Genomic DNA, 25,744 nt, shown 5'->3' with positions numbered 1-25,744 from the left:
GAGTGCGTAGGCAGAGAGTTTCTGGTTCTTGGCCGTCCTTGTTGAGTATTTAAGGAATGATGTTGTCACACATTGTCATTCATCCTTGATAATAAATTTCCTTTTCCCTGTGATGATTGGTTTTACTCTATATCCTATTGAAGAAGACGACCAGCTTCCTAGCCAAGGCGTAAGAATTCAGCATTGTAGCAAAACTGTTTTCTCGATACTCCCAAAATTGGAGTCTGAGCAAGTCGTTTTCCATGCGTCCAAGCATTTATTTTTTTTTGGAGATGTTTGGATATAGAAGGAAGGGGATGTACATCACATAATACGTAAAAAAGAGCTAAAAATGTTGTTGGGACCGTTGGGGAGGGGAAGAAACATGGATTTGGATCTTCTATGGCGCAGCTGCCTGTCTTGTCTGTGCTGCATGGACATAGGGCCACGTGTAAAGAACGCCTTGCCCGAGTGGGGATAAGGCAGTCTTTGCACATGCCCTTGTGTCAGCATAACACAGGCAGGACAGGCAGCCAACATTGTAGAGGATCTAGATCCGAGAAAAACTGTTTCAGTTAAGGGAATCGATCGGTCAGTCTTGGTTTTATGGGATTCGATTGTTGGGTTTTATGATTTAAGGGCCGATTTAAGGTTCTTGGGTCTGAATTGCTTGCTTTTTAACTCTGAAGAATCGATTTCAGAACCGACATAGACCTATTCCACCTGATATGCTACCTGATTTCAAGTTTAAAGTCCATGGGGGAGAAGTGAAGTGATTTGATTAGTTGATAGAGACTGAAAATTGGTGAGGTGTCTAATGTGAATGCCTCCGACCGCCATATCGCCGTCTTGAGGACATGGACGGTTGGGAAATCCCATCTACCACCAGAACTAACGACCCCACTGTTGACATCTTAATTTTGAAAATTAGCCATTACATCTTTCGGGTTTTGGTTTGTTAAGACTAGCAGGGTTGCCATTGAAATGTTCGAGTTTATGCTTCAATGAAACGAAAAAAGCAAAAAAGATGGAAGTTTTTCTTCGTCATAGGATTTGATCCTTTGATTGGACTGAAAAAAAAGGATATTTTGGACTTTCAATTATAAGAGGCAGGAATTAATGATGACAGATTGGAACATGAAACTTGACCCTAGATGAAGGAAAAGAAGAGTGATCAATGCTTGAACGAATTAGACTAACTTATATAATAAGGAGAACGATTAAGACCTTATCAATGCTTGTCCATTGAGTTATTATTAATTAACAGTACTTCTATTGTTTGGAAACCCGTTACATAGATATAAGCTTTTTATTTAACAGTACTTCCATTGTTGATGTTCTCCCTTTAGTGGTAGAAAGAATGCTACCGGCTGGGTAGCATACGCTAGCGCTCCTGTATCTATCTTTCTCCTCCCATAGTAGAGGCAGAGGAGAGAGAGAGATAGACACAAGAAGACACTAGCATACACTACACATTCCGATAGCATTCTTTCGCCCTAATTTAGTAAGAACATGAACAAGTGCTATCAGCCCTTTCACTGATCAGACAAAGCATTTACAAGTCTGCGGCTGAGGAATTGAGTTGATCAGTTTGAATCTAACAACAACAGTATGGGGTTTTGTTAGGCGAAGTTTTCTTCATCGCGGGTGAAGAGAATCCCACCCTTGGGATGGTCATAATGATTTCCCCCTGTATATGAATGTCCAAAAATGCCCTTGGTATTGTTTTAGAGTCTCATCTAAACAAGTAATTCTTAAAATCTCCAAAGGTGCTGAGTTATAATCCCATTCTCAGCATTTTATGGTTCTGGAGAATCTAGCTATAGGAGAAGAGCTCTTCCCTCCCCCCTCCCCCCTCCCCCCTCCCCATTCTCTAGTCTTAAGAATGCCATTGTTTCTTCACTATGGGTAAAGGAAAACTCGGTCTTTGGCCATGTCATGAATCATGATTCCAATGGGATATGTAACCTTCATGTTCTGTCAAATGAATAGCCAGTGGTGGATCCCTGTGAAAAAGAACTCAATTTCAGTGATCACATTTTGAACCCCAACATGCATGACAAATAAGTCTACTATCAAACCACTTTCCTTACTTCTTTAGGGCTAAAACTTGACCAGTGAGTATGAAATGGATAAAAAATCGGCATGGATCCATCATTAATCATTCATGTGTGGCACATGGCATGGCTTAAATAGATATGGAAGCAAGACAAAAAAATTCACTAATAAATAGAGATCATAACATTTATAGTTTTGGTCCCTGGAATAAATTAGCTTTCAACACTTGTACTCCTCCCCCTTGTTAGAAAATTTGACTCATCTCTATCAATATCAGGAAAAATAATGCAAGGTGGGTCTCCCTAGCTCTGGACTCTGGAGTTTTGAAGCCTATATGAGGATAAGGTGGCATGTACAGGTGAGCTTCTTCATTAAAATTTCTTTATCCCTAAAAAAAGAAAAGGGATGTATTGAGCCTAAGATGGGAATTATTTAATTTCCTAGGGCACACTTGTCTTTGGGAAAAAATGAGGTCACCAGCATCTCCTCTCCCTCTACTAGTATTTCTTCAAAATTTCAAACAGATGTGTTCTTTCATTCAAACTCAGATAAGAACACGTTATAGAGAAGGCGATTCATGGTTACAGAGAACCCAAAAAGGAAAAAGGAGTATATTCTAGAATGCAAAGCACAAGGACAGACCCAGTAAGCCAACTCAGTCATCCATGGAACTTCTATTTCAGGGAACAAAGTAGAGTCCTTTGGTAATCATCTGCTAATCTCCACAGATGGTTTTGCCAATCTTATACATCACTCTCTTCCTTGCCACTTTCTCTTCTTCCTCCTCTGATAACAGTTCTGCCGTCATAATTCTTCGTATCTGCAGCAACACCACAGTTGTTGATCCTGAATCCTTTGACGTGAATTTTGTAGATTCCATGGAAATTATCTCTCAAAAGATTGCAGCAACAGGATTCGGTATCTCAGCTTCTGGGGAGAATATCTCTGACCTTGTATATGGCCTTGGGCAATGTTACAATTACCTTTCCAACATAGATTGCAGACTATGTTATGCAGAGAGCAGAGTGAAGCTTCCCTTGTGCCTTCCTGCAACTGTTGGGCAAGTCTACCTTGACGGCTGCTACTTACGTTATGGAAATTATAACTTTTCTCAAGAAGTTATTGGTGATTCTGATACTTTTGTTTGTGGGTCATCCAAGAACGTATCAGATGAGACACGATTCAGTGATTTAACAACTCAATTGGTTCAGAATTTGACATCAGAAGCTTACCAACAGATGGATTATTATAAAGAGGGCAGCGTTTCTGTGTCTTCTGGTGTTTCAGCGTATGGGATTGCTCAGTGTTGGAGGTCAGTGAATAAGAGTGGGTGCAAGGATTGCTTGGAGAGCGCAAGGAAGAATATTGTTGGGTGTCTTCCTGGTTCAGATGGAAAAGCTTTAAATGCTGGCTGCTTTGTTAGGTATTCAACGGAGCCGTTTTACATGAACGTGTCCTCACAAAATGGTTCCTCCTCTGGTAATTCATCTGACCTGATCAAAGATTTGCAGAGATTTGCAGTATATAAATTTCAATTTATGAATTTAATTGAGTGGGTATTCAGGAATTCATAACAAAAGACTAATATTTATGGAGAGATTTTGGGCTTTTATAAGTTTTTATCAGATCTGGTTTTTGTTGTTTTCCAGTTGCTGGGAATCGTTTGAAGGTTGTACTGGGATCAGTCTTTGCTGTGGTTGCTGTAATAGTAATAGGAGGAGCTATTATTATTCTCTGGGCAAAAAGAAGATCTTTCAGCCGTTTTAATAGTAATAATGACTATATGGATTCCTGAATTTTCTGTTTAATGACTATGAGGACGCGGGTTTCAACCATTCGTCCTGGTTATAATCCTCTTCTGACTCCTGAAAACTTGTTTTTTTAACAGATCCAGATGGATCTTCAGAAATAATCAGATCAATTTCAGAATCTCAACTGAGTTTTAAGTATGATGTTCTAAGGAAAGCTACCAAGGAATTCGATGTGGGAAATAAGATTGGCCAAGGAGGTTATGGAACTGTTTATAAGGTAAATTAAGATCCAAAACTTAAACAGTAAATTTTTTTTATTGAATCTAGATTCTGGACCAGAAATCCAAGGATATTAAATTTTCTAATTAGAGTTCTTTGTTTCCAGGGAATTCTACCAGATGGGAGGGAAATTGCAGTGAAGAGGCTGTTCTTCAACACAAGACAATGGGTGGATCAGTTCTTCAATGAAGTAAATCTCATCAGTGGGGTTCAACATAAAAACCTTGTCAAACTCATTGGTTGCAGCATTGAAGGTCCTGAGAGCCTCTTGGTTTATGAGTATCTCTGCAACACTAGCCTGGACCGGTTCTTATATGGTAATTTCCATTGATAGTCAATTACTTTTGCATACAAATTTGCTTTTTGAAACAATCTTTTTAATGATTTCTTCTTTCCTACTCCTCCCCCTAATTATACAATCAGATCCATTGAGGAAGAAGGCTTTGGACTGGGGTAAGCGATTTGATATCATCGTCGGCACGGCAGAGGGGTTAACTTATCTCCACGAAGCTTCCGAGATTAGAATAATCCATAGAGATATAAAGGCAAGTAATATACTTCTGGACGAGAGATTAAGGCCCAAGATTGCAGATTTTGGTCTTGCAAGGTATTTTGCCGAAGGTCAGAGTCATCTCAGCACTGGCATAGCTGGAACTCTGTAAGAACTTACAGCTTTCTCAATTAGTCATATAATCCCCATCACTCACTACACCTTAGGAAGGATCAAATGCTCTGCAGAACAATAGAAGTATAGTTCTTTACAGGAACACATTCTGCAACATTATAGATTCCTCAGCCAAGTAACTAACCTGATTGAATGATTCAAAGCACCCTGATTATTTTACTTCCTCAAGGTTCTCTTAACTAATTTTTCATCACAGACCAAATGAGAAGAATTGATCAGGTTTCAATGTTTCATGAATCATTCAATCATGTTTAATTTTTCTGCAAAGGATCTAAAATGGGAAACGACGATTGGATCATACTTTGTTCATGCTAGTTAATTCCAAGTCATCTATGTTATTTAGATTCAGAACGTAGTTTTTCATCAATTTCCTAAAATATGAATTGCTCTGTTTCAGAGGGTACATGGCTCCTGAGTATGTTGTCCATGGCCAGCTAACAGAGAAGGCCGATGTCTACAGTTATGGAGTACTCATCCTTGAAGTGCTCACTGCCCGGAAAAACACTACTTCAATGTCAACAACTGTAGGGCACTACCTTATGTCACAGGTAATAATTTGTTCATATCCATGAATCTTTTCTGCCTCCATTGGAATGAAGCCATTTCCAAATTCCTTTTCTTGCTTAAACACATTGTATCATTTCATTGACAACCTCTCCCTACCTCATATCAGGTATGGGATCACTACACTTCAGAGACTCTCATGGAGATGCTAGATCCAGCTCTTCAAGGTCAGTGCTCAGAAGAACAGGTTGTAAAGGTGTTCACAATAGGACTACTATGCACACAAGCATCGCCTAGTCTTCGGCCACCGATGAGGAAAGTGGTGGAGATGCTGACCAATATGACAAGGGACCTCCCACTCCCCACTCAACCTCCCTATATCAACGTTAAGGGCGTGGAAGCCATGAATGAAGGATGTGAAACTTCCTCCTTGTTGTCATCATCATCTAAAAACCCTGTCTCGACGAACCAGATGTCCCTGAGTATTATGCAAGGAAGATGATCCATGGGGTTGGATTCTAAATAAAAATCTCAGGGCAATCAGTTGCAATTTTGCTGCTTTCACTCTTCTTTTTGCAGTGAAAGTAAGATGTTGCCTAAAAATTTTCCTTTGACATGATTTATACCCAGAAACAGACGGATCATAAACAAAAGAAAACCTTAATTCCCACTTTTACCTTTTTTTCAGAGGATTCAAGGTATTCACAGTGAAAACAATAGGAAGTCAGGTTTTTCTATACAATATAATGTAACAGTGAAGCTACCTGTAATGACACAGAAACTGATAAATTGGGAATGTGAAGCGTATTGAGTCCAACAATCCATGCATCTCATATTTATTATCTTAAGATATTCCCACCACTGGCAGCCTCCCAATTTCTGATTTTCTGAACGGAAATTCAGCCAAAGATGGATGAAAATATATACACAAGTGGTCAATTTTGAAAGAGAGAGAAAGAAAAGGTAGGTGAAGATGGGCAGAGCCCCGTTTTAAGAGAATAGTGAATGCATCCTACCCCGTTTAAGAGAAGTGAGTGGGTTTGTTGGCTAAAATAAAGCCCTACATGGAATTATCATGTGCAAGAGGAGCAAGTGAGAGGGATAGAATCAGTCCTTGGGAGACTTCATTCCATGGGCAAAGTTGCTATCCCAACTTTTTCAGACACAACCCCCAAGTCTATCTCTCTCGGTTTCTCGGCCGAACACAAGAACGAAAAAATGGGCTGCATTCTGTAATTTATTCAGAGATCCAAGAATGAGATCGCAAAATGGGTTAGAGAAAGTATGAGAATGGGATTAGATTCGATTGCCTGTGCCACCTTTTGAATCTCATTTCTCCACATTCACTTTCTGAACTTTGCCTCATTTTTCACTTCACTTTTCTTAGTTCTTATAAAACATGGACTCCCTTCTAAGTTCCATGATAATCTTCTTCAGCAATGATGAAATCATCACCGAAAAGAGTTCCATTATCTGGGAAAAACACTTGTACAAAATATGATGGTAAGTAGAATCATCAAAGAAATGAATTCCATTACCTGGGAAAAACACTTGTACAAAATATGATGGTAAGTAGAACACAGAACCATAGGGTTCGTCTACCTATCTCACTTCCATTTACACACCACACAATGAACAACTTATTACTTAAATTTTCAAAAAGCTATCTTTGAAACTGCACTAGAACACATCCTCTTGTAACCCTGTAATCTGTTTCATCACATGGCAAACACTATCAGGATGAAACTTGACATACGAATAGAAGACCTTGGTAACTATATATGCCCACAAACTTTAATCTCAATTTCATAGTTTTCCAGTGAAGTTAAATTTTTATACCTTTCTATATTTTCCAGCAATTGAATAAATCCTACACAAACTACACTAAACTTGTAAAGAACTCTCCATTGAAGGATTACACTTGACAAGCGAATAGAAGACCTTGGTAATTATATATGTTCACAAATTTTCATCTCCATTTCATAGTTTTCTTTAGTGATGTAAAATTCTATATCTTCTATATTTTCCAGCAAATGAATAATCCTACACAAACTAAACTAAAATTGCAAAAGAAGAATGAAACTTGACATGCAAATAGATGACCTTGATAACTATATATGTCCACAAATTTTCATCTCCATTTCATAGTTTTCTTGCGTAAGGTCAAATTCTATATCTTCAATATTTTCCAGCAAATGAATAATCCTACACAAACTACACTAAACTTGTAAAGAACTCTCCATTGACATTCACAGAAGTTATCATTGCAACTGCACTAGTTGCATAGAGCAAAACAATAATGTGCAGAGTTACCAACACACACAACAGTTGGGTAATGGCAAAGATTGTTGAGCACATCAACAACCAGTTGCAGGCTGCATATTTTCATGTATAGCCTTGTAGCACTTGAGACTGCAAAGAGGAAGATTTGTCTTGGAATCGCGGTATTTGTATGTGTTGCTACACGATGGCCCAGCACACTTCTCACGCGGTGGTGGGTAACTGAAAATCAACAACAATGACACAACTAAACCATCAGTGGATAAAACCAAACTTGAATTGGTTACATGGACAAACATAGGAGGGTATGGCATTAAATGGTTGAATAAATGATTGAATTTGAGGATGACAGTTGAAATGAGGAAAATTAGACCATTCTCTAGATAGCCAACGGCCAGATTTGACACATCACTCTTCCACATGGCAAAACAAGGTCCGTATGTCCAAAGATTATCTTGATGGGTTGCTGTTCACCAAAACTTTTACCTAAATAAAATTTAGATTTGGAAGAGAATGGAAGGGATCTGAACCTGATTGTCTTGGTGTCAAATATGCTTGGCAGTCCTACTTCTTTAGGGAATATAACTGTTGTCCCAGTAGGGCCCATGATCCATCTAACAGTGTTAGGTGCAAGTGTCATTGCGTTGGCAGCCTTCTCCTGCATAAAACAATATTGGTCCCCATGTCACACAACAGGAACAATGGAAGTTCTGATTAAGTTGTGGAAAAGATGCTCATGTACAGCTATTACCTGTGCCAATTCGTCTCGCCGCTTCTTATTCTTGTCCTCCCGTTTCTTCCTACTGGAGTCCTGTCCAAGAATTTTCCTGATTGCCTCTGCCTAAAAGTATCAAACAAGAAAATCATAATAACCTGATTATACTCTAACAACAAATAATAAAAACAGAATATAAATGGCAGACAGACCTCAGACTCTCTAGCAGCCTTCTCTACTTGCATTCTACGTCTCTGTGCGGCCTCGGCTTTCTTCAGTTGCTGCTCCACTTCTGAGAGTTTCTCCTTTTGCTCTGGTATCAAGGAAGAAAACTCAAGATAAGGAACAGAAAATTTGAATGCTAATCCAACAAAGATTCTTAATGACTTGAGGATTGCAATAGTATGAGAGAACTCAGATAAGTAAGCTCACTTCTTGGTGGGGCAGGGGGAAGCCCATTTGGAAACTCAATTAAACTTGCTCCAGTCCCAGAAGTAACATCTTTGCCAGACTGAATGGCTCGTTGACGCGTCGTAAGAGAAATTTCTTTCTTGCTTTCCATCAATGTATCGACAGATTCTTTCCTCAGCTTCTTCCGCTTTTCAGGCTCACCATCTGATGCTGGTTCATCTTCTTCAACATAATCTGTATCTTCAAATACCCTATCCAATCTTGACTTCTTCTTGCAATCTTTTCCTGACCTTGATGAGCCATATTCTTCCACATCCTCATCATATTCACCATTAAAAGCCCTACTATTTGAAACTTTCAAAATTCTTTTCGGTTTCTTGCTTTCTTCATTCTCATCATCTTCATATTCAGCACCATAATCTGCTGTAGACTTGGAAATTTTGAGTCGCTCTAGATAGCGGATCTCCTCATCTTCGACGTCCTCATCAAATACATCATCCAAAACACGTCTCTTGGGAACCCTCTTGCTCTTACGAACCGATTCAGATTTGTCCGTTTGCTTCCTAGAGTCTTCAGAAATTTTGCCTTTGGAAGAATCCTCCCTCTTCCCAAGACTGAAACCACTTCTTGAGAAATCTTTCCAAGGGATTCCTTGCAATCCACTTGCCTTCTCTGGAGGAGGGGAGTTATCATCATCTGAATTGTCCTACAACCAAATATTTGTTCAGATACAGAACCTACAAGAATTCATGTATTTATTATTAATATCTTACAAAAACTATCACTACAAAAGGAACAACCCTATCTCTTTCCCTGTTGATAACCTCTGTCCATTATCATTTTCCTTCCATTGACGGTAGAACAAACCAAACAAAACGCTTCGATTTAAAACCTCGTTGTTGGGCCTGAACTTGGAGTTAAAACCCTTTTTCCTAGGATATTAGAACCTTCAAAGATCAGACCTGGAGATTTTACTTTGCCTGAGTCGCACAACAGAATTTAAGACTGTTTCATTCCTACCGTAAGATTCAGTTGCAGACATTGATTCTTACCTGGTTCTTTGATCCATCGTTTCGGCAGTCGATAATCTCCATAGAATATGTAATTGCAATACTCTCCCTAAATCCCCAACTCGATCCAACCTGTATTGGAGAGATATCTTCTCCAAATTGAGACTCGATTCCGCTTTTGCTGGTTGAGTATTTCTCATTCCCCTCTTTCACGATTTAATTAGGTTCCTTATTTTATTACCCCACTTTCCCAAATTACCCCTTCCTTTACCCCTAATCAGTCATGTCCTTATTTTTACCTTACTTCCATGTTTACCCTTTCCCCATCATATACACTATCCACTTTAGTTTGTTTTCTTTGTTAGTTTGAGTCCCATTACAGAATTACCACCACTCTCTTGTATTTGGATTTTAATTGCTTGATTGGGCCCATAAATGATCCGAAACAAGTTTCAGAACCCCGAATCTGCATCAATACTCCTGCTTGAATACTTCCATGTGCTTTGACCATGAAGATAGGAGGCAATACAAAGATCAACCTATCTTAGCTCTTCAGATTTGACTAAGGATATATTTGTTCTTAAAAAATACGAAAACAAAACTAATAACCACTACTCCATAATTTGAAAAGGGACAATTAAGTACCTGAAGAATCAGCTTTTGCCTTGGCCGAGGAGCATCTGAAGAACGAGACGTCTTAATAGAAGATCCACTGCCAAAGGCAACATCCGATGTTGTTGATTTTGCATGAATTGTATGGGTAACTCCACCAACCTTGAGCTTTACCTTTTTAAGCTTGCTTTCGTTTCCTATTACATCCGAACCTACCCCTGACTGCCCTGAATTACGATTTTCCCCACTCTTTCCACTGCCAATATGACTGTCCGTCTTTCTTGAGTGCAGTTCTGAGCTTCCCTTCACCTTGTTTGTACTTTTCCAATTAGCTGGAGCAAGGACGCCTTCACTGCACCTTTTGGAATCTGAACCATTTCGGACATGATCATTACTACCCTTTGAACTTCCATTGCTGTAAAATCTATCATATTCTCCAAATGTTCCCTCTTCCTTCTTAATCTTTTTATGGACGATTTCACCATCAGCTCTACTACTAGATGGCATCCTTGAAGCACATTGGTTCAGATTGAACTCTTTCTTCCGAGAACTTGCATCGTAACCAGTGTTCTCATCACTGGAGACCTTGCTAACATTGTCCGAGGGTGGTGACGACAATGACGAATGATCACGCGTATCTGGAAATGATTGTGATTCAGGCCGAGGACGCCGGAATGTGTTGCTTCTCTTCTTCCTTACAGTGCCTCCAACACCATCAAAACCAGGGCCACCGAAGCTTCCCATGGGAGAAAATAATGAATTTACACCAATGAAATAATGGTCCTTGTTCCTTCCCAAATGGGGAAGGGAACACAGAAAACTTTGTATTCCGGGAAGTCTGAAAAATCTACAGCCGGGAATGATTGAAATAATTGTTAATATACTGAATTAACTTCTCAAATTGAACGAAAAACAATAAACTTGACAAATATAAAGCAATAACAAGAGCTAACAGTAGGAGGGAAAGCAAATCGACCCAACAATCACAAAGATATCCAAGATAGGATATTGTCTCTAAGTTTACATAACACAGTACCGGAGGAAGCAGCAAACAGGAGCATAAAGCTTCAAGAACGTTAAAAGATAAAAAGCACAAAGGATCGATAACACAAACTAATACCAAATACGTCATGCATTCATTTGGAGGAACATGGACGCAGAACTGGCAAGCCTAGATATTACAAGAAAAGAGAAAATGGCTAGACAACCCAGAGATCCCGCACCCGGATGAGGAAAACAAAAACCTAAGGTACCAACGCAGAGAAACCCTTAGCGATGGATAACGTAGGGTGCTAATGGAGTGCTAGGATCAGGTTCCAATTGAAACCCAAAACAGATCAACAACCGGAGACGGAAAAAAAAAAACCCATATAAATCAAACAAAGAATATGAAAAAAATCCGCTTCGATCAAACCATCAAGCATTGCGAGAGCAGAATAACCCCAGAAACAAAGATGAAGATGAACCACATCCATAATAACACATCAAGAAAAAATAGAAGAAAAACAGAGAACCCATCTCATCAATCCATCAAAGAGAAACAACATCAATAGAACACATCCATAAAGATAAAAAACAAACATAATGAAATCAAGATAATAGAGACGCATAGATGAAGAAATACAAAGACAGAGAAGCCTTACCTTGTCGAAGGAGACGATGCTCACGAAACCCTAATGTCTTCTTCGCAAGGAACCCAAAAGGAAGAGACCCAATTCCCAAGAGAAGAAGAAAATAAAAGAGCCAGAAGAGAGAGAGAGGAGGGAAAGAAGGTAAAGATAACACTTGGTTTAAGAGAAAGGGGGAGTTAAGAACAAGGTTATTTGCTTTTGTGCTTGATGATGGTGATGATAACAAGGATGGTGATGATGATGATGGTAATAGCTGTGATGATGAATCATATATTGGCTTCTGGTTGGGTCGTGAAAGGCGGAAGAGTACTTGGGTCAGAAAGAGAATAAGGGTTAGGGTTAGAGTTTTAAGTTCTAGGTCATGAAGAAGCCTAATCTTCTCCATCTTTCTTATTCCCACACACACACCACCTGTGTTGTTTTTGTTGTTGTTGTAGTATAACCTTAATATTGTTTCCTATCTCGTTGCGGTCACCAGTTCACCACCCCAGTAACCCATTTCTCTCTCTAGTCTCTCCTTCTTGATCCCTTGAACGCCTTTCTTTTTATTTCTCTTCCATTCTCACGCGGAGGAGTACTGCAGGTGTGTGCGCACGCTAAAACATCGCACTCTCCTGCGTAATTTAGAATTTAGACACAGTTTGGGGTTAAATAAAAAGTTTTGGACATCTTCTTTAACCCATGGATGCCATGCCAGCCCAAAACTTCTAGCCTTTATAGTCCATTTGTGGGCTGTGGATACTATTCTTTTACTCATCTTCAATACCTCCTATGACCATCCTTCGCTTGGTTTTTTATGTCAGCCAGTTGATCACCTCTTGACAGTCAGTTCATCCATACTTTCGCTCCTCGAAAGTCCCAAAGCAATCTCAGTATTCCTACAAGGCTGCAAAACCCTAGTTCATATGGGTCATAATAAATTAATCCACATTTTTTTTTGTGAATAGTTATTTTATTTTATTTTATTTTGATAGATTTTTGTGAATAGTTAATTTATTGAAGAAAGGAGCACGAGTCACCTGGTGCCTCCCCCTCACAAAGGAGAAGCAACTAGAGAGTCGAAACAGGCCATACGATCAGACATGCAACTGATAGAGCCTTCTTGGTCAAGGTATCAACTATGGAGTTGTTATGCCTTGGAATACAAAAGAAATTACATTAATTAAAATAGAGACAAAAATGGTTTTAATATCTTCTATAATTTGCATTGCAAACAATGGTGGCAGACGAGCAGGATCTTGAAGGCATTTTATAACCTCCGCACTATTTGGTTCAACTTGAATTCTTCTGTAACCTGTAGATAAGGCTTGGGACAAGCTTGTACGGATGCCAATTGCCTCCCCGAGGTAAGAAGTATTGAAGCAAACAATATCGGATGCTGCCAATAGTGGAATACCCTGGTCATCTCTTAGCAAAAAACTAATACCCCCTTAGATGCATCTATTGGAAGGGAGGCATCGATATTTAGCTTAACGAAACCTGGTGGAGGTGGCTGCCAAGATAGATCCATAACATCAATCGATGGGCGGGAGGGAGATGGAGATGAAGTCGGTGAAGATAGAGCCTAGAGGAAGTTTGTGCACTGTTTTTTTGCCACATTAATAACCTCTGTTAGAGACCATACTTTGCGCTTAAAGATCAAGTTGTTGCTAGCTATCGAAATATAACATCAAATATAAGATGCCAAAGTGAGCGAATCTCGTGCAAGCTTCTTGTCTTTATGGAAGATACCATCCCACCCTTGTAGCCATCTACTAAATACAGATCCTGATTTATAGGAGAGGAATAAGATAGAGAACTCCCGAACCATATAACACGTGTAAACAGACAATCTAAAAGGATGTGATCAATAGTTTCCATGTGATGCCTGCATTTTTGGCATGAAGGATCAATCGGTATCTGTCAATGATGAAGTCCATCACCCGATGCCACTCCTTGTGCACAACACCTTCATAAAAAAGATTTGATTTTAGGTAGAGTCCGAACTGTCCAAAGCTTTTTCCATACATGCACCATCTGGAACTTGATGAACTGCAGCCGAATTTGAGGTAGTAGGTGAAGCCGTTTCTATAACTTGTCTTTGATTGTCAAGCAAATGGTAAGTTGATTTGACCGAATATAGCCCATTAGGAGAACCATCCCATACTTGGACATCTTGCGTGGGAAACAAGTTCATCGGTATTTCATCCACATGAAGGTTTAATTTTCTATCCTTTGCATGCCTGGCTAATACATGAGCTAACTATTACTATTAGAGATCTATTCACCTTCCTTATACATACAAATTTGAAGGAGTTAATAGTATTGACACCATCAAATAACAAGACAAAAAGTTCCCACAACCATCCTTTCTTAGTCTCCTGAGTAAGCCAACCACAACTTCTGTACAATCATTCAAAACATCTATCTCCTCCCATTCTTGCCCATGCACCTTGTGTAGTCCTTGTAATATTCTTCTGATTTTTGCATCCTGTGCACTGTCTGAAAATCCATGATTCATAAAAGTTATAAGTAGAGTTAAAAAGAAAGACTGATACCAAGCCAGCTTCTCCAGTATTTTGGTCATAACTGCCATCACAAATAATAATTAGACGATCCATAGGTGATACTCCTTGGTATCTCTCAAACACATAAATTTCTCTCAATGACTCATAGCTATCATTAGACCTAATTAATAGACCTAATAGACCTACTCTTCAAATATGTATACAAAATCACAGGATAACATAATACGTAATCTGATTCTCAATCTTTCTTTCTTACCAAAACAACAAAGATTATTAAAATCCATAAGCTTTAAAAGATGATATTTAGTACAAAGACTCTTAATGTAACACCTTCCACAAGAACAGTTTAAATTTCGGATCGATAAAGCCCAAACATATTTTCATAATCTAATATGACCAATAGAAGCATTCAAAGCATCAATATTTTTTCAAAATATATTTGGCCATTTCTTGAGTAGTAAGCTTACCATTCTTGGTTAAAACAAAAATCCATTTATCAGATAAAGAAGTTGACACAATAGGAATCTTCAAAATTTCCTTTGAAAAATCGATGCTGGAAAAAGAAAACTTATAAGTGAAGAATTCCATTTACCACTCGGAATTAACTCATTCACCCTTGAGAACGATGGGTGAAGAGCAAAATCTTGTGGAAAAGTAAAATTATCAATTGTCGGAATCCTTGGATCGGATCATAACTTGCCCATTCACAATCTGCCAACACACCTTCTTTTTTAACAAAGGTAATATCTTAACAATACTATTCCAAACAATAGAACTTTTTCTTTACAAACCACATTATATTATAACTCACCATTCCTAAAGTATTTAGCCTTAAGGATCTGAGCCCACACAGAAGATGGATTGGTCAACAATCTCCATCCCAACTTAACTTAACTAACGATGCCTTACTATGAACCATAGAATCTTGATCGAACTCCTAATACTCATAACATCTTAGGTCCTCACACAGATTGCCATGTGATAGGAGACCACTTTCTAAGTTTTTGGGCAAAGGGAAACAAGACATCTAATATGATGGAATTGAATTGAAAATAGATTTAATCAAAATACCACGCACAACTTTGTGACATAGAAGACAATGTTGCCCAGAGGATTAAAGTAGGGTGGATAAAATGGAGAAGTGCGTCCAAAGTTTTGTGTGATCGACGTATTCCTTTAAAACTTAAAGAAAATTTTTATAGGATTGACATTAATTAGACCAGCTATGATGTACGGTGTGGAATGCGGGGCTCTGAATAAGTGTCATATAAATAAACTTGGTGTTGCAGAGATGAAGAGGTTGAGATGGATGTGTGAGAAAACGAGGAGGAATGAAGTAAGGAATGACCACATTAGAGCTAGGTTGTGAGTAGCTCAAATCCATGTTCAACGGAGGCCTTCGGATGCCCCAGTCTGAAGGAGCGACCTGATTTAGATTGAGGGAGCTAGCAGAGCTAGAGGCAGGCTTGAGATAACCGTAGGAGAAGTGGTGAAGAAAGAAATGCTTAGCTTAGGCCTTGCTCCCAAACAGAGCTGATTAGAAAGCGAAGATCTACGTGGCTGACCCCTTTTAGTTGGTCTTTGTTGTTGGGACGCTGTTGTTGTATTACACACCTCTCTTGAGGACAAGAGCGGAATGTTGAGTAGATATGATGCAGTTCGCAGCTAAGGTCAATGCCCTATAGTTAGTGTCTTTGTTGTGATCTCCTTCTTCCTACTTCTTATTACTAATACTAGGATCCATGTAGCCGACCTCATTTACTTGTGATAAGACCGAGTTGTTGTAATTGTTGTAGAAGTGGAAATTTTCATTTCTTTTTAACTCTAGACATAACACGATTCCATGCAGAAGTAGAGTTTCTAGGATGAAAGATAGTAGTTCCTCAATAGATAGCCAACTCATCTACAAATTTGGCAATTAAACATCATAAACTATACTTCTAGTAGCGAGAGAAAAAGACTTACTAAACACCAATCCAATTTTTTGATAATTTATCTATTGACCAGACAAATCCTAAAAAAGATTTAAAATACTTAGAGATATCATGTTCATTAACTATAATAACAAGAAGAGTATCATCAACAAATAATAAATGTGTAACCTTGGGGCCATACCTACACATTCTAATCCTTTTAAAAAGATTCAAATCTCTATGTGCTTTAATTAGCCCAGACAACCATTCCATAACAATAATAAATAAATAAGGACTTAATGGGCACCCCTAATGAATCCCTTTAGAAGGTTCAAAAACCCAAAACAACTATCTCTTAATTTTACAGAAAAAGAACTAGATGTCATGATGGAACAAACCATATCACACCAGGAGGCACTAATTAAAATTCAAAAATTACTCTAACATAACCTCACTCTAGTCTATCATAAGCTTTAAACATGTGTAATTTAATCCTATCCACCCAATCTTACCATTATAGTGATTCGAAAAAAAAAAATCTCATAGGCTATAATCACATCATCCAAATTTTGTCTTCCTTGAACAAATGCTACTTGAGCAGAGATATAAATATTCTAGGAAAGGTTTCAATCTATTAGTTTATAACTTAATAATAAATATTTATACATAACAATATAAAGAATAATAGGCCTATAATCTTTAACAGTTATATGCCTATCTTTCTTAGGGATTAATGTGATCAAAGTATGATTGACTCTTGGTTAAAGGCCTATAATCTGAACAAAAGATGCCACAACATCTTTATTATATCCTAACACTACTGGAAAAAGATAACTTGAATCCCATCATGTCCAAGGGCATTATAATGTCCAAACCAGACACTACTTGTATGATTCATCCTCAATAGGTATTGAAATTAAGCTCTCATTCTTTATATAAAAAATAGCATGATCAACTAAACCCTCATTTGATGCTGAGTCTAAAGGACTAGAGGTGGTGTAGATATTACTAGTAATCATAAAAAAGCCTAGCAATAGAAGGTGTATCATCTACCCTTTTGCCCTAGGAATCACAAACAAAAGAAATAGATTGTTGACACATTCATATTGGCCATAGCATGAAAAAACCTAGTGTTTCAATCCCCCCCTTTTTAAATACTGAACACTAGATTTTTGAAGCCCAAAACCTCCTCGGCATCCAAAATCCGTTCTGGATTTTTATACAGGTCTTTCTAATAGTCTAGCTGTGAGGAAGTATTTCGATCCCCCTCTTTCAAATACTGAACCCTAGATTTTTGAAGCTAAGAAATCTCCTCAGCATCTAAAATCCATTGCAAATTTTTGTACAGATCTTTTAAATAGTCTAACTGTGAGGATTCAACACTTGTGACCCAACTTATATTGGAAGATTTGCATAATAATAATAATCATTGTTTTGGTATACTTACTTTCATAACTAATCCATATTGTTCTTGGAATTTTTTATTTTTTTTTTGGGGTAAAATTCTTGGAAAATTAAACTACTCTTAATTTAGGAAAAGCATGTTTACTCTCTAATAAGTTTGACTAATCAAATGATGCCATTTGGACATGAGACTTTTTGTTTGCATTAAGTAGAACATAAAATTAATTATCCAAAAAGTCTAAAAATTTATCAAATCTAATTTGTATTGACAAAGTTATGTTCCAGTCAAACTTTATTTATTGACAATATAGGATTGTGATTTATTTGGCGAAATATTCCAAATCATCCAAAGAAAGGTAATAATTACAACAAGAATTGATACAAGGTCTTGCTTTTTCTGATTTTTATTAAAGAATGATTAGAGACAAAGACTCAACCAAATCACAAAGAGATATTGAAATGAGATATTCAGACCTTAAGCGCCCAATGGTCCAGCAACCAAGTTTCTTTTAGCAAAATCATAAGATAAGAAAACGTGCCATTCAATCCCTAATTCTGTATTACAAAAACAACAATAAAGGTCAACATGTAATAAGGTAGTTTTTCTATTTGTAATGCATTTACAAGAATTTCTCATAAAAACTTGCAAAACTTTGGATGAATTTTAAAATGCCATACAAAATTTGACATTATTTTTGTTGAACGACTAGCAACAAAGATTCAAATCTTCTACAGTGCGAGCTGCCCGACGTAGGGTACGAGCGGAATGACAATAGCCGCTCTTTTTATTTTTTGGGGTGACTAAAACTCTAAAAGTAACAAAATAGATTCGTCGACAGCAGGGTTCGAACCTGCGCGGGCGAAGCCCAACAGATTTCAAGTCTGTCTCCTTAACCACTCGGACATATCGACAAGATGTCATTGTAATTTAGAATTTGATCACTCAAATAAAAAAAATATTAATAGGGATTAATTGGATGAGTAGAAGGAATTCTGAAATTATTTATACGAGGTATCCATGGATCATGCCATATGGAAATATTAAAACCAATACCCACCTTCCAGCATGCCAATTGTTAAAGTTATGATAGTATTTTTTGTAAGGGAAAGGTTCTGTGAGCCGCCTGGTAGGGTACGTTAGCACCTCTGTGTTAGTGTCTCTCCTCCTCACATAAAATGGTCCCGTTACCTTTTAATGTATGATATCGTTTGGCCACATCTATTGTTGTGGTAAACAATGCCATATATAAGATCCAGATAGGTCATTTTATGTTGAGAGAGAGAGAGAGAGAGAGAGGGTGCACATGTTCGGTTTCATCAATAGGGGTAGAGGAGAGACAGCGTCAGGGTAAGGGTGTCAATCGGTTCGGTTCCATGCCTTGATGGTGTGATCCGAAATCAAATCGAAAACGAGTCGGTTGTGGGACTGAAAACCGAATCCGAATCTACTCATTTCAGTTTGATACAATTTTAATTCGGTTTCCCAATACGATTCCAATTCAGGTGTAATTCGGTTCTCCAATGCGGAAACCCTTTACCACATTCTGCAATACTGTTTTAATTCGGCTTCTCCCTAGCCTTTCCTTCCTTGCTTCCCATTTTTCCTCAATGAAAACACTTTTAAAAGTTGAAGTTTTGAGAAGGAAAAACCAGAGCGGCTGGAAGATGGAAATCCTAAGAGTTCCTTTCAACGCTCAAAGGCCTTGGGCAGTGCTCAGGCTTTTTCATGGAATTGATCATCTAGATTAGGCCATCTTCCAATGGTTTGTGGTCATGTCGATCACCGTTGCAGACTTGCAGAAGAGAGAGTTCTTTTTTGAAATGTGGTATACGAAAGGTCATATATCATATTCATGGATATAGGCCAGAATAGTGATATACTGATATAACCATAAATCTATAATGCCATATTAGGTTTTCGGTTACCAAAAAAAAACAGAAAAGATATAGGGTTTTCCGGTTTGAGTTGGGTTCCTCTGCAGTACATGTGAGAACCAATCACCTGTCCTATTTTTACCATTTACAATGAAAAAGGTTTTTATGGAAACAAAATTAAAATATGATTGACTTTGAGATATACGTTCACCTTGGTACGTGCAGATGATCCATTCTCTTCCAATTTTATGGACCATAAATCCATAATTGCGGCTTTTGCCGTTTTGGATTCTTACCACTTACCAAAAAAAATAGAAAAGATATAGGGTTTTTCGATTTTGCAGGCCATAAATCCATAATTGCGGCTTTTGCTGTTTTGGATTCTTACCACTTACCAAAATAAATAAATAAAAGATATAGGGTTTTGGATTTAACCTAATGTATTCATTCGGTTTTGGTTCAAATCGACGGGTTTTGTCGTAAAATCGTATTCAAATTAAATAACCATATAGCAGACCCGAAAGACCGAAATCATACCAAATTTATTTGATTCGACTCGATTTTAGATTTGGTGACACCCTTACGTGGGGGATTGTTAGGAAGGAGGACTATGAGAGTTTTTTTTTTTCCATTTTGGCATGTGGAAAAACTTTCCCTTGGGCATTGAATTCAACCCTCATTCCTCCACTTTAGGCTGCCTTTGACCATTTGTAATTTTATTTTTCAGTTTTTTGGTAATTTTTTTTGTTCATTCATTCCATTTTGTGGGTAGTGGAAAATATGAATACTTATTATGCCGAGCAAATATATATAGAAGGAGATGATGTTTTGTTGTGCACCAAATTTAAAATGTTTGACAAATTATCATTTGACAATTATAATCTATATATCTATCAATTTGACTCCTTTATTTTTTCCTGTCTCTATTGTCGTGTGCGCTCAATACACAAACAAGGCGAAATGTATCACCTTACCCCTCCATCCATTGGCTTAAGCTCTGCACAATTCTTGGAAGAAAAAAAAAAATAGATGCCAACGCTATAAGTGATCATCGAAGTTTCATTGTTATACTAGGCATATACTGTAAGACAAAGCAGATATACAGAAATAGAGAAATACCTGTTATCGCACACCAGTTGCAGAGTGAAACGAACCAGAAAGGAAGAAGCACGGACGTATAGATTGCGAACCTAATACGAGTACCAAGGATACCAAACGGCTATACAACCCTCTTATTACTTAAACGAAAATACGATTATCTCTCGACGATCCGGGACAATACGTTCGTTCTCTATCTCAAATGCATGGTGTATATATATAATACTGGAGTACCCTTTCATGAAGGGATACATCCGTATGAATACAGGTGATATATGTACAGGGGTGTAACCCTTACATGGGAGGTGTGACCGTATGTATACCTCCACGTACAGGGAGGGGGTGTAACTATTCATATATATGTATGAATAGACAAGTGTGGTTCAAGCGCGCGATTCAAAAGCACCCCAAGGACCCCCCACACACTAGAGAGTAGGGTGTCTTCCTCTCCAAAAGGCTCACACCTTAAGGAAACAATCCTATATATATACCCCTCAAGTAACTCTCCCACAACCAATGTGGGACTATTATTGAGTTCAATTCTAGCCTCTTGCACACAAGAGAGTACAACCAATTTCAAACAAAATAGAGGAGGAAATGAAACAAAACACAATTTTGAAACTTTGACACACACTTGAAAAAGTGCTTTGACCCAAAATGCTTCTATAAAATAATAATACAACATTCATTAATACAAGCATTATCAAAAAGAATTTGATAATGACCATGATTAAAAGACAATCTAGATAGCCTCTTCTTTCATTCAAATTTTACAAATTTTACAAATTTTTTAATGTATTGGGTCTGTGAAGTAAATTACAGTACAGATACGTTTACAAATTAGAGAGCAAACGAAAGATTATAAGCAAATCGATGAAATTAAACCTACCAAAATCAACTTCAATGGATATTTGAACGTCTCTGTTAGTACTTGATCAAGGAAGCAATGGCGAGGCAATTGCCGGTTAGATCTTTCAAGGTAACATCTGGGCGGGATAAGAGCTGTTGCACCTCTCGGTTATGGGAGATCTCATCATCACAATCACCTATATCAGTCAAAGCGGCGCTAAGCATGGAATTGACGGTGCCAATGTCATGAACCTTCATTGCATCCTCTGCTTCCTGAATGTTTGCTAAAGCATCTCTGAAACTGTGTTTGCAATCCTTAGCGACGGAAATCGTGTCGATATTGTTTTTTGGGTCCTGAGACTTCTTCTGAGCCGCCGCTGAAGCAGCAATTGCTCTGTCTTTGCAAGTCTTGATTTCGTCATGCATGATGGTGATCAGATCAGTCTTTCCATAGAGGTAGGGTTTGAGGGAAGAGAGACAGAGATCTGGGTAGTCAGTGGCTTGGCAGATTTTATTGATTTTTGGATCAACTACGGTGTTTGTGCTTGGATTCGTCACTGGTGGGGTTGGAGGGGTGGCCTGCTGGGGCTTGGTAGGCTCTGGTTTTGGTGGTGGTGATGGTGGCGAAGCTGAAGACGCCGCCAGGTTTGGGGGTGGTTGGGTGGGGGAGGAGACGGAGAAAGTTGAGAGTTTGTAGGGAAGGTCCACTTGTTGGGCGGAATTGCGAGCCTCTGCAGAGTACAAAAAGGAGAGGAGGGAAGATAGAGAGACAATGAGAAGTAGACGATTAAGATATTGTTCCATTGTCTAAAGGGACTAGGGAGAGGAGATTAATTAGGATAAAGTGAGACAAAAACACCACTAATCACAAAAGGAGAGAGAGAGAGAGATGGCAAAAGAGATTAAAGGGATAGAGAATGTTTTGGGTTGAGATTTAGGGGTTTTAATTAGCCTTTTAAAAGGGTGGGTTTTGTTGGTTAACCATGAAATTAGGAAGAAAAACCAGTTGTTATTTAGGTAAAGCTGTTTTTGGCATTTGTTTTAGACTTGTCAAGGGATGATGAGTCTTCTTTTTTTTTTTTTTTTTTTTTCTATGTATTGTCACAATATGTTTGTTTAGTCGTTGAGTGAGAAAGTTCATACAACTAAAAGGGCAAATTACACAGGGGATACCTAACGTTTTGAGAAATTACACTAGAGGTACCTTGCATCTGGTTGATATATCGTGATACCTCACATCTAATAAATATTATGTTTGAGGTACCTCGCGTCTGGTTGATAGATCAAGAATTTTTTTCCCCTTGAGTTTTGGGACTACCTGATCAATTAAAGATGCATGATAGATCAGCCCATATTTGGGAGTAGCATGTTTTGTCTTAAGAGCTTTGAATAGAGCTTCCATTCTGCCAACAAGCTAAAGCTTCTAGCACCATAAGAGCCAAGGTACCTAAGGTTTAAAATGTTTTTTCTATTTAAAACATAGACGGGGAGGGGGTGTTGTGAAAGTCGCAACGAGGACACACACACACACACAGAGAGAGAGAGAGATGCAAACAACAACAATCGGCTTTGTCATTGTAGACTGGCACATAATACTTTAGTGTATATAAGGTTGATGCTTACATGCGACTAGTTCAACCTTACTATGTTTGGTCCTCTGTGTTTGCCTATGGTCAAAAGATGTTTAATAAGAATTCCACTTCTCGTGCAAGAAGAATATCTCGAGAGGGAGAATCCTAAACTTGATTGGACGGTAATTCAGAATTCAATGTTTTATTTGTAAGATGTTTACAAAAGTGTTACAAAAAAAAAAAGTATTTACAAAAGAATTTATAAAATTATTATTAGGGGAAAGGTTTCATACAAGGTCGTGTAAACCGTGTATGTGAGAGGGTCTCTCCAAAGAGTTGGAAAAGTCATAAATCCCCACTCATTAATTAATGCTTTGAAATTCCCACCCTCTCACATATACGGTTTATACGACCTTGTATGAAAATTTTTCCCTTATTATTATTTAATAAATGTTTAATTACATTGTTTTCCTATCCAACCAATGATCATGATACTTTATACTACTTGCTCAATAGACAAGCATAGTGACTTAAATTTAATTCCATACTTTAAGGTCCATTGTGAGATGCTGTTATTTGAAAAACTTACACGTAATATTTTCAATCAATTACGGGTTTTGTGGTTATTATTAAAATTCAAATACACTTATGTGTAATTATCTTAATTAACCGATTGGGTGTGACTCAATGTAGGCTACTTTGATGTATGACCTAATAGGATCGCACCATTAATTACTTGTTGCTAATAATCCTCAGAAAGAAAGGAATAAATGTTTGATTATATAATAGCCTTAAGAGGAGCAAAACAGCATATTTTACATTGTTCATTAATTTTGAGAAAAAAAAGTTTCTCCAAAAAATTTCAGACAAATACTCTCTATCACTCTAAGAGTTGGTGATTGTCATTATTAGAGGAAGGAATTCGCTGCGTTCTTCTCCATCAAAGCGTTGAGTGGAGATCGATTCCTATTCTACGGGTTTTGTGTTCAAATATTGCTGTAGTGCTATGAATCGTTGGAGGTGCTTCATTTGTGGCACTAAAGAGTTAACCCTAAACCCGTATGGTATTGTTTGTTTTTTGAATACTCTATACTGTGTGATGATAGATCGATTGTTTTGAATCATAAAAGTTTTGATTCGGTACCGTTCACTCCTTCACAAAATTGGAAACATAAAAAATGGCCGTAAACATAATAATATCGAATGTTAGGTACCCTATATGTAGTTTCTTTAAACATCAGGTACAAGACATAATTTGCCTTAACTACAAAAAAAAGAAGCTATGCCATTGACTCTCTTTGATGATAATCTTACTTTCCCCTTGTTTGTTTGTCTATCTAAACTATAGCTTTCGAATCATTATTTGACAATTTATTTTTAGGGGGTACTCCATTAACTAATGATTCAAAGCGAGCAGGATTTCTTTTTTAACCAAAAAGGGAAAAATGAAAAAATAACATTAAACCCAATAGAATTTGGGAGCCCCTTGCATGGTTGAACAAAACATAGTGTGGAGGCCTGCCAGTCTAGTCTTCCTTGGTGAGCACATGGGCTCAAGCTTCAGACTCTTTTCATGGAGCCTTCTTATTAAGTTGTTTATGTTGGAATTATTTAATTAATTTATTTAATTTTCTAATTGTATTTCTCATATGATCATAACTTATTGGCAAAGTATGTGTAGACACCCAATTTTGTCAACCCCTTAGTGGCCCTATACGATGATGATCTTGGAATCTACCTAAAGTATAGAAGTGGTTCCCTCATTATAGTTTGTAGCCCAAGTAGTGTTCTTTGCTCCCATGATGTTATAAGTGGCTAAAAATGAATAAAATGATTTTAAAGATAATGGTAAATGAATTTAACACACTTAGAAAGACCCAGACTGACCCCACAGATCATGAGCGTAGTTGGAATAGGCTTAACTAGCTAAGAACCCTCCCTTGGTGCTGCATTCGGACTAGGTACATCATGTCTGCAAACAATATTAGCCGTTGTTTTCCCCGAAATTGTGTCATTTACCCTCTACCGCATGTTGTTTTTGTTCATCCCATGTCGTTTTGGTGAAAATCTAGGGATTTGGTGAATCCCCGAATCCCAACTTGGGATTCGATTTGGTTTCTAATCCCATGACTTTAGCACCCCCTAGACATCTTTTAGAACTCAAAAGACATCCCATAAATCCTTGTAAACCTTCCCTTCCATCCAAAGCCAAGATCAACCCCTCTTCTTTTATTTTGGTAAGGATCAACCCCTCTTCTTATGGTAAGATGATTTTCCTTAAATGGAACTTATATGGTTTTTGGACCCTAACACGATAAATAGTGACCCCTTACACATTTTAAGGGATTCATATATGATTCTAACAAGTTTCTAATACGATTTTGATAAGTTTGCAACAAAGATATATATAGCAGGTGTTGCGAGATTTCTCAAAAAAAAAGTGAAACCTTGCCCAACAAGATAGAGATGGAGAGAGAGTTAGTGCCCAACAAGGTAGAGATGGAGAGAGAGTTAGTGGATTTGTAGTAGAGAAAAAACAACAAACTAGAGAATGAGCCCTATAAAATGATAGATGTGTGTATGATCTTATCCTTACCACCTGACTCCCTTTG

The 25,744-nt window shown here is 37.8% G+C and overlaps 3 protein-coding genes and 1 non-coding gene across 4 annotated transcripts; 1 reads left to right on the top strand and 3 right to left on the bottom strand.

Annotated features, from left to right (window-relative positions):
* The first annotated feature begins 2,540 nt into the window (after window positions 1–2,540).
* Window positions 2,541–5,868, top strand: LOC122657769 (cysteine-rich receptor-like protein kinase 2). The gene is made up of 7 exons (XM_043852562.1): window positions 2,541–3,516; window positions 3,687–3,806; window positions 3,926–4,065; window positions 4,174–4,384; window positions 4,491–4,725; window positions 5,150–5,300; window positions 5,426–5,868. Exons 1-7 carry the CDS (start codon window positions 2,766–2,768, stop codon window positions 5,756–5,758), a joined length of 1,941 nt encoding a protein of 646 aa, XP_043708497.1. The 5' UTR covers window positions 2,541–2,765; the 3' UTR covers window positions 5,759–5,868.
* A 1,630-nt stretch (window positions 5,869–7,498) lies between these two features.
* LOC122658654 lies at window positions 7,499–11,132 on the bottom strand. Its single transcript, XM_043853695.1, has 6 exons — window positions 10,318–11,132; window positions 8,684–9,368; window positions 8,464–8,564; window positions 8,288–8,377; window positions 8,067–8,194; window positions 7,499–7,758 (listed from the first exon to the last, which is right to left on the bottom strand). Exons 1-6 carry the CDS (start codon window positions 11,026–11,028, stop codon window positions 7,614–7,616), a joined length of 1,860 nt encoding a protein of 619 aa, XP_043709630.1. The 5' UTR covers window positions 11,029–11,132; the 3' UTR covers window positions 7,499–7,613.
* Window positions 11,133–18,569: 7,437 nt separating this feature from the next.
* On the bottom strand, window positions 18,570–18,651 carry TRNAS-UGA. The gene has a single exon. It is a non-coding gene; the product is annotated as a tRNA-Ser (tRNA).
* Window positions 18,652–21,636: 2,985 nt separating this feature from the next.
* Window positions 21,637–22,365, bottom strand: LOC122659563 (pectinesterase inhibitor 10-like). Its single transcript, XM_043854666.1, has one exon. It carries the CDS (start codon window positions 22,363–22,365, stop codon window positions 21,637–21,639), a length of 729 nt encoding a protein of 242 aa, XP_043710601.1.
* Between the last annotated feature and the right edge of the window lie 3,379 nt (window positions 22,366–25,744).

Source organism: Telopea speciosissima, chromosome 4, assembly GCF_018873765.1.
Source record: "Telopea speciosissima isolate NSW1024214 ecotype Mountain lineage chromosome 4, Tspe_v1, whole genome shotgun sequence".
Classification (NCBI taxonomy): domain Eukaryota; kingdom Viridiplantae; phylum Streptophyta; class Magnoliopsida; order Proteales; family Proteaceae; genus Telopea; species Telopea speciosissima.
Note: the sequence above shows the minus strand (reverse complement) of the source record. Positions and strands in the feature narration are given on the sequence as shown.

Bases quoted from the DNA above. Each gene is read 5' to 3' on its own strand.
- LOC122659563 (XM_043854666.1), bottom strand. From the start codon at position 22,365: ATGGAACAATATCTTAATCGTCTACTTCTCATTGTCTCTCTATCTTCC.
- LOC122657769 (XM_043852562.1), top strand. From the start codon at position 2,766: ATGGTTTTGCCAATCTTATACATCACTCTCTTCCTTGCCACTTTCTCT. The intron at 3,517-3,686 runs GTAATTCATCTG...GTTGTTTTCCAG, and splicing joins ACAAAATGGTTCCTCCTCTG to TTGCTGGGAATCGTTTGAAG. The intron at 4,726-5,149 runs GTAAGAACTTAC...GCTCTGTTTCAG, and splicing joins ACTGGCATAGCTGGAACTCT to AGGGTACATGGCTCCTGAGT.
- LOC122658654 (XM_043853695.1), bottom strand. From the start codon at position 11,028: ATGGGAAGCTTCGGTGGCCCTGGTTTTGATGGTGTTGGAGGCACTGTA. The intron at 8,565-8,683 runs GTGAGCTTACTT...CCTTGATACCAG, and splicing joins TCCCCCTGCCCCACCAAGAA to AGCAAAAGGAGAAACTCTCA. The intron at 8,195-8,287 runs GTAATAGCTGTA...TGTTTTATGCAG, and splicing joins GGCGAGACGAATTGGCACAG to GAGAAGGCTGCCAACGCAAT.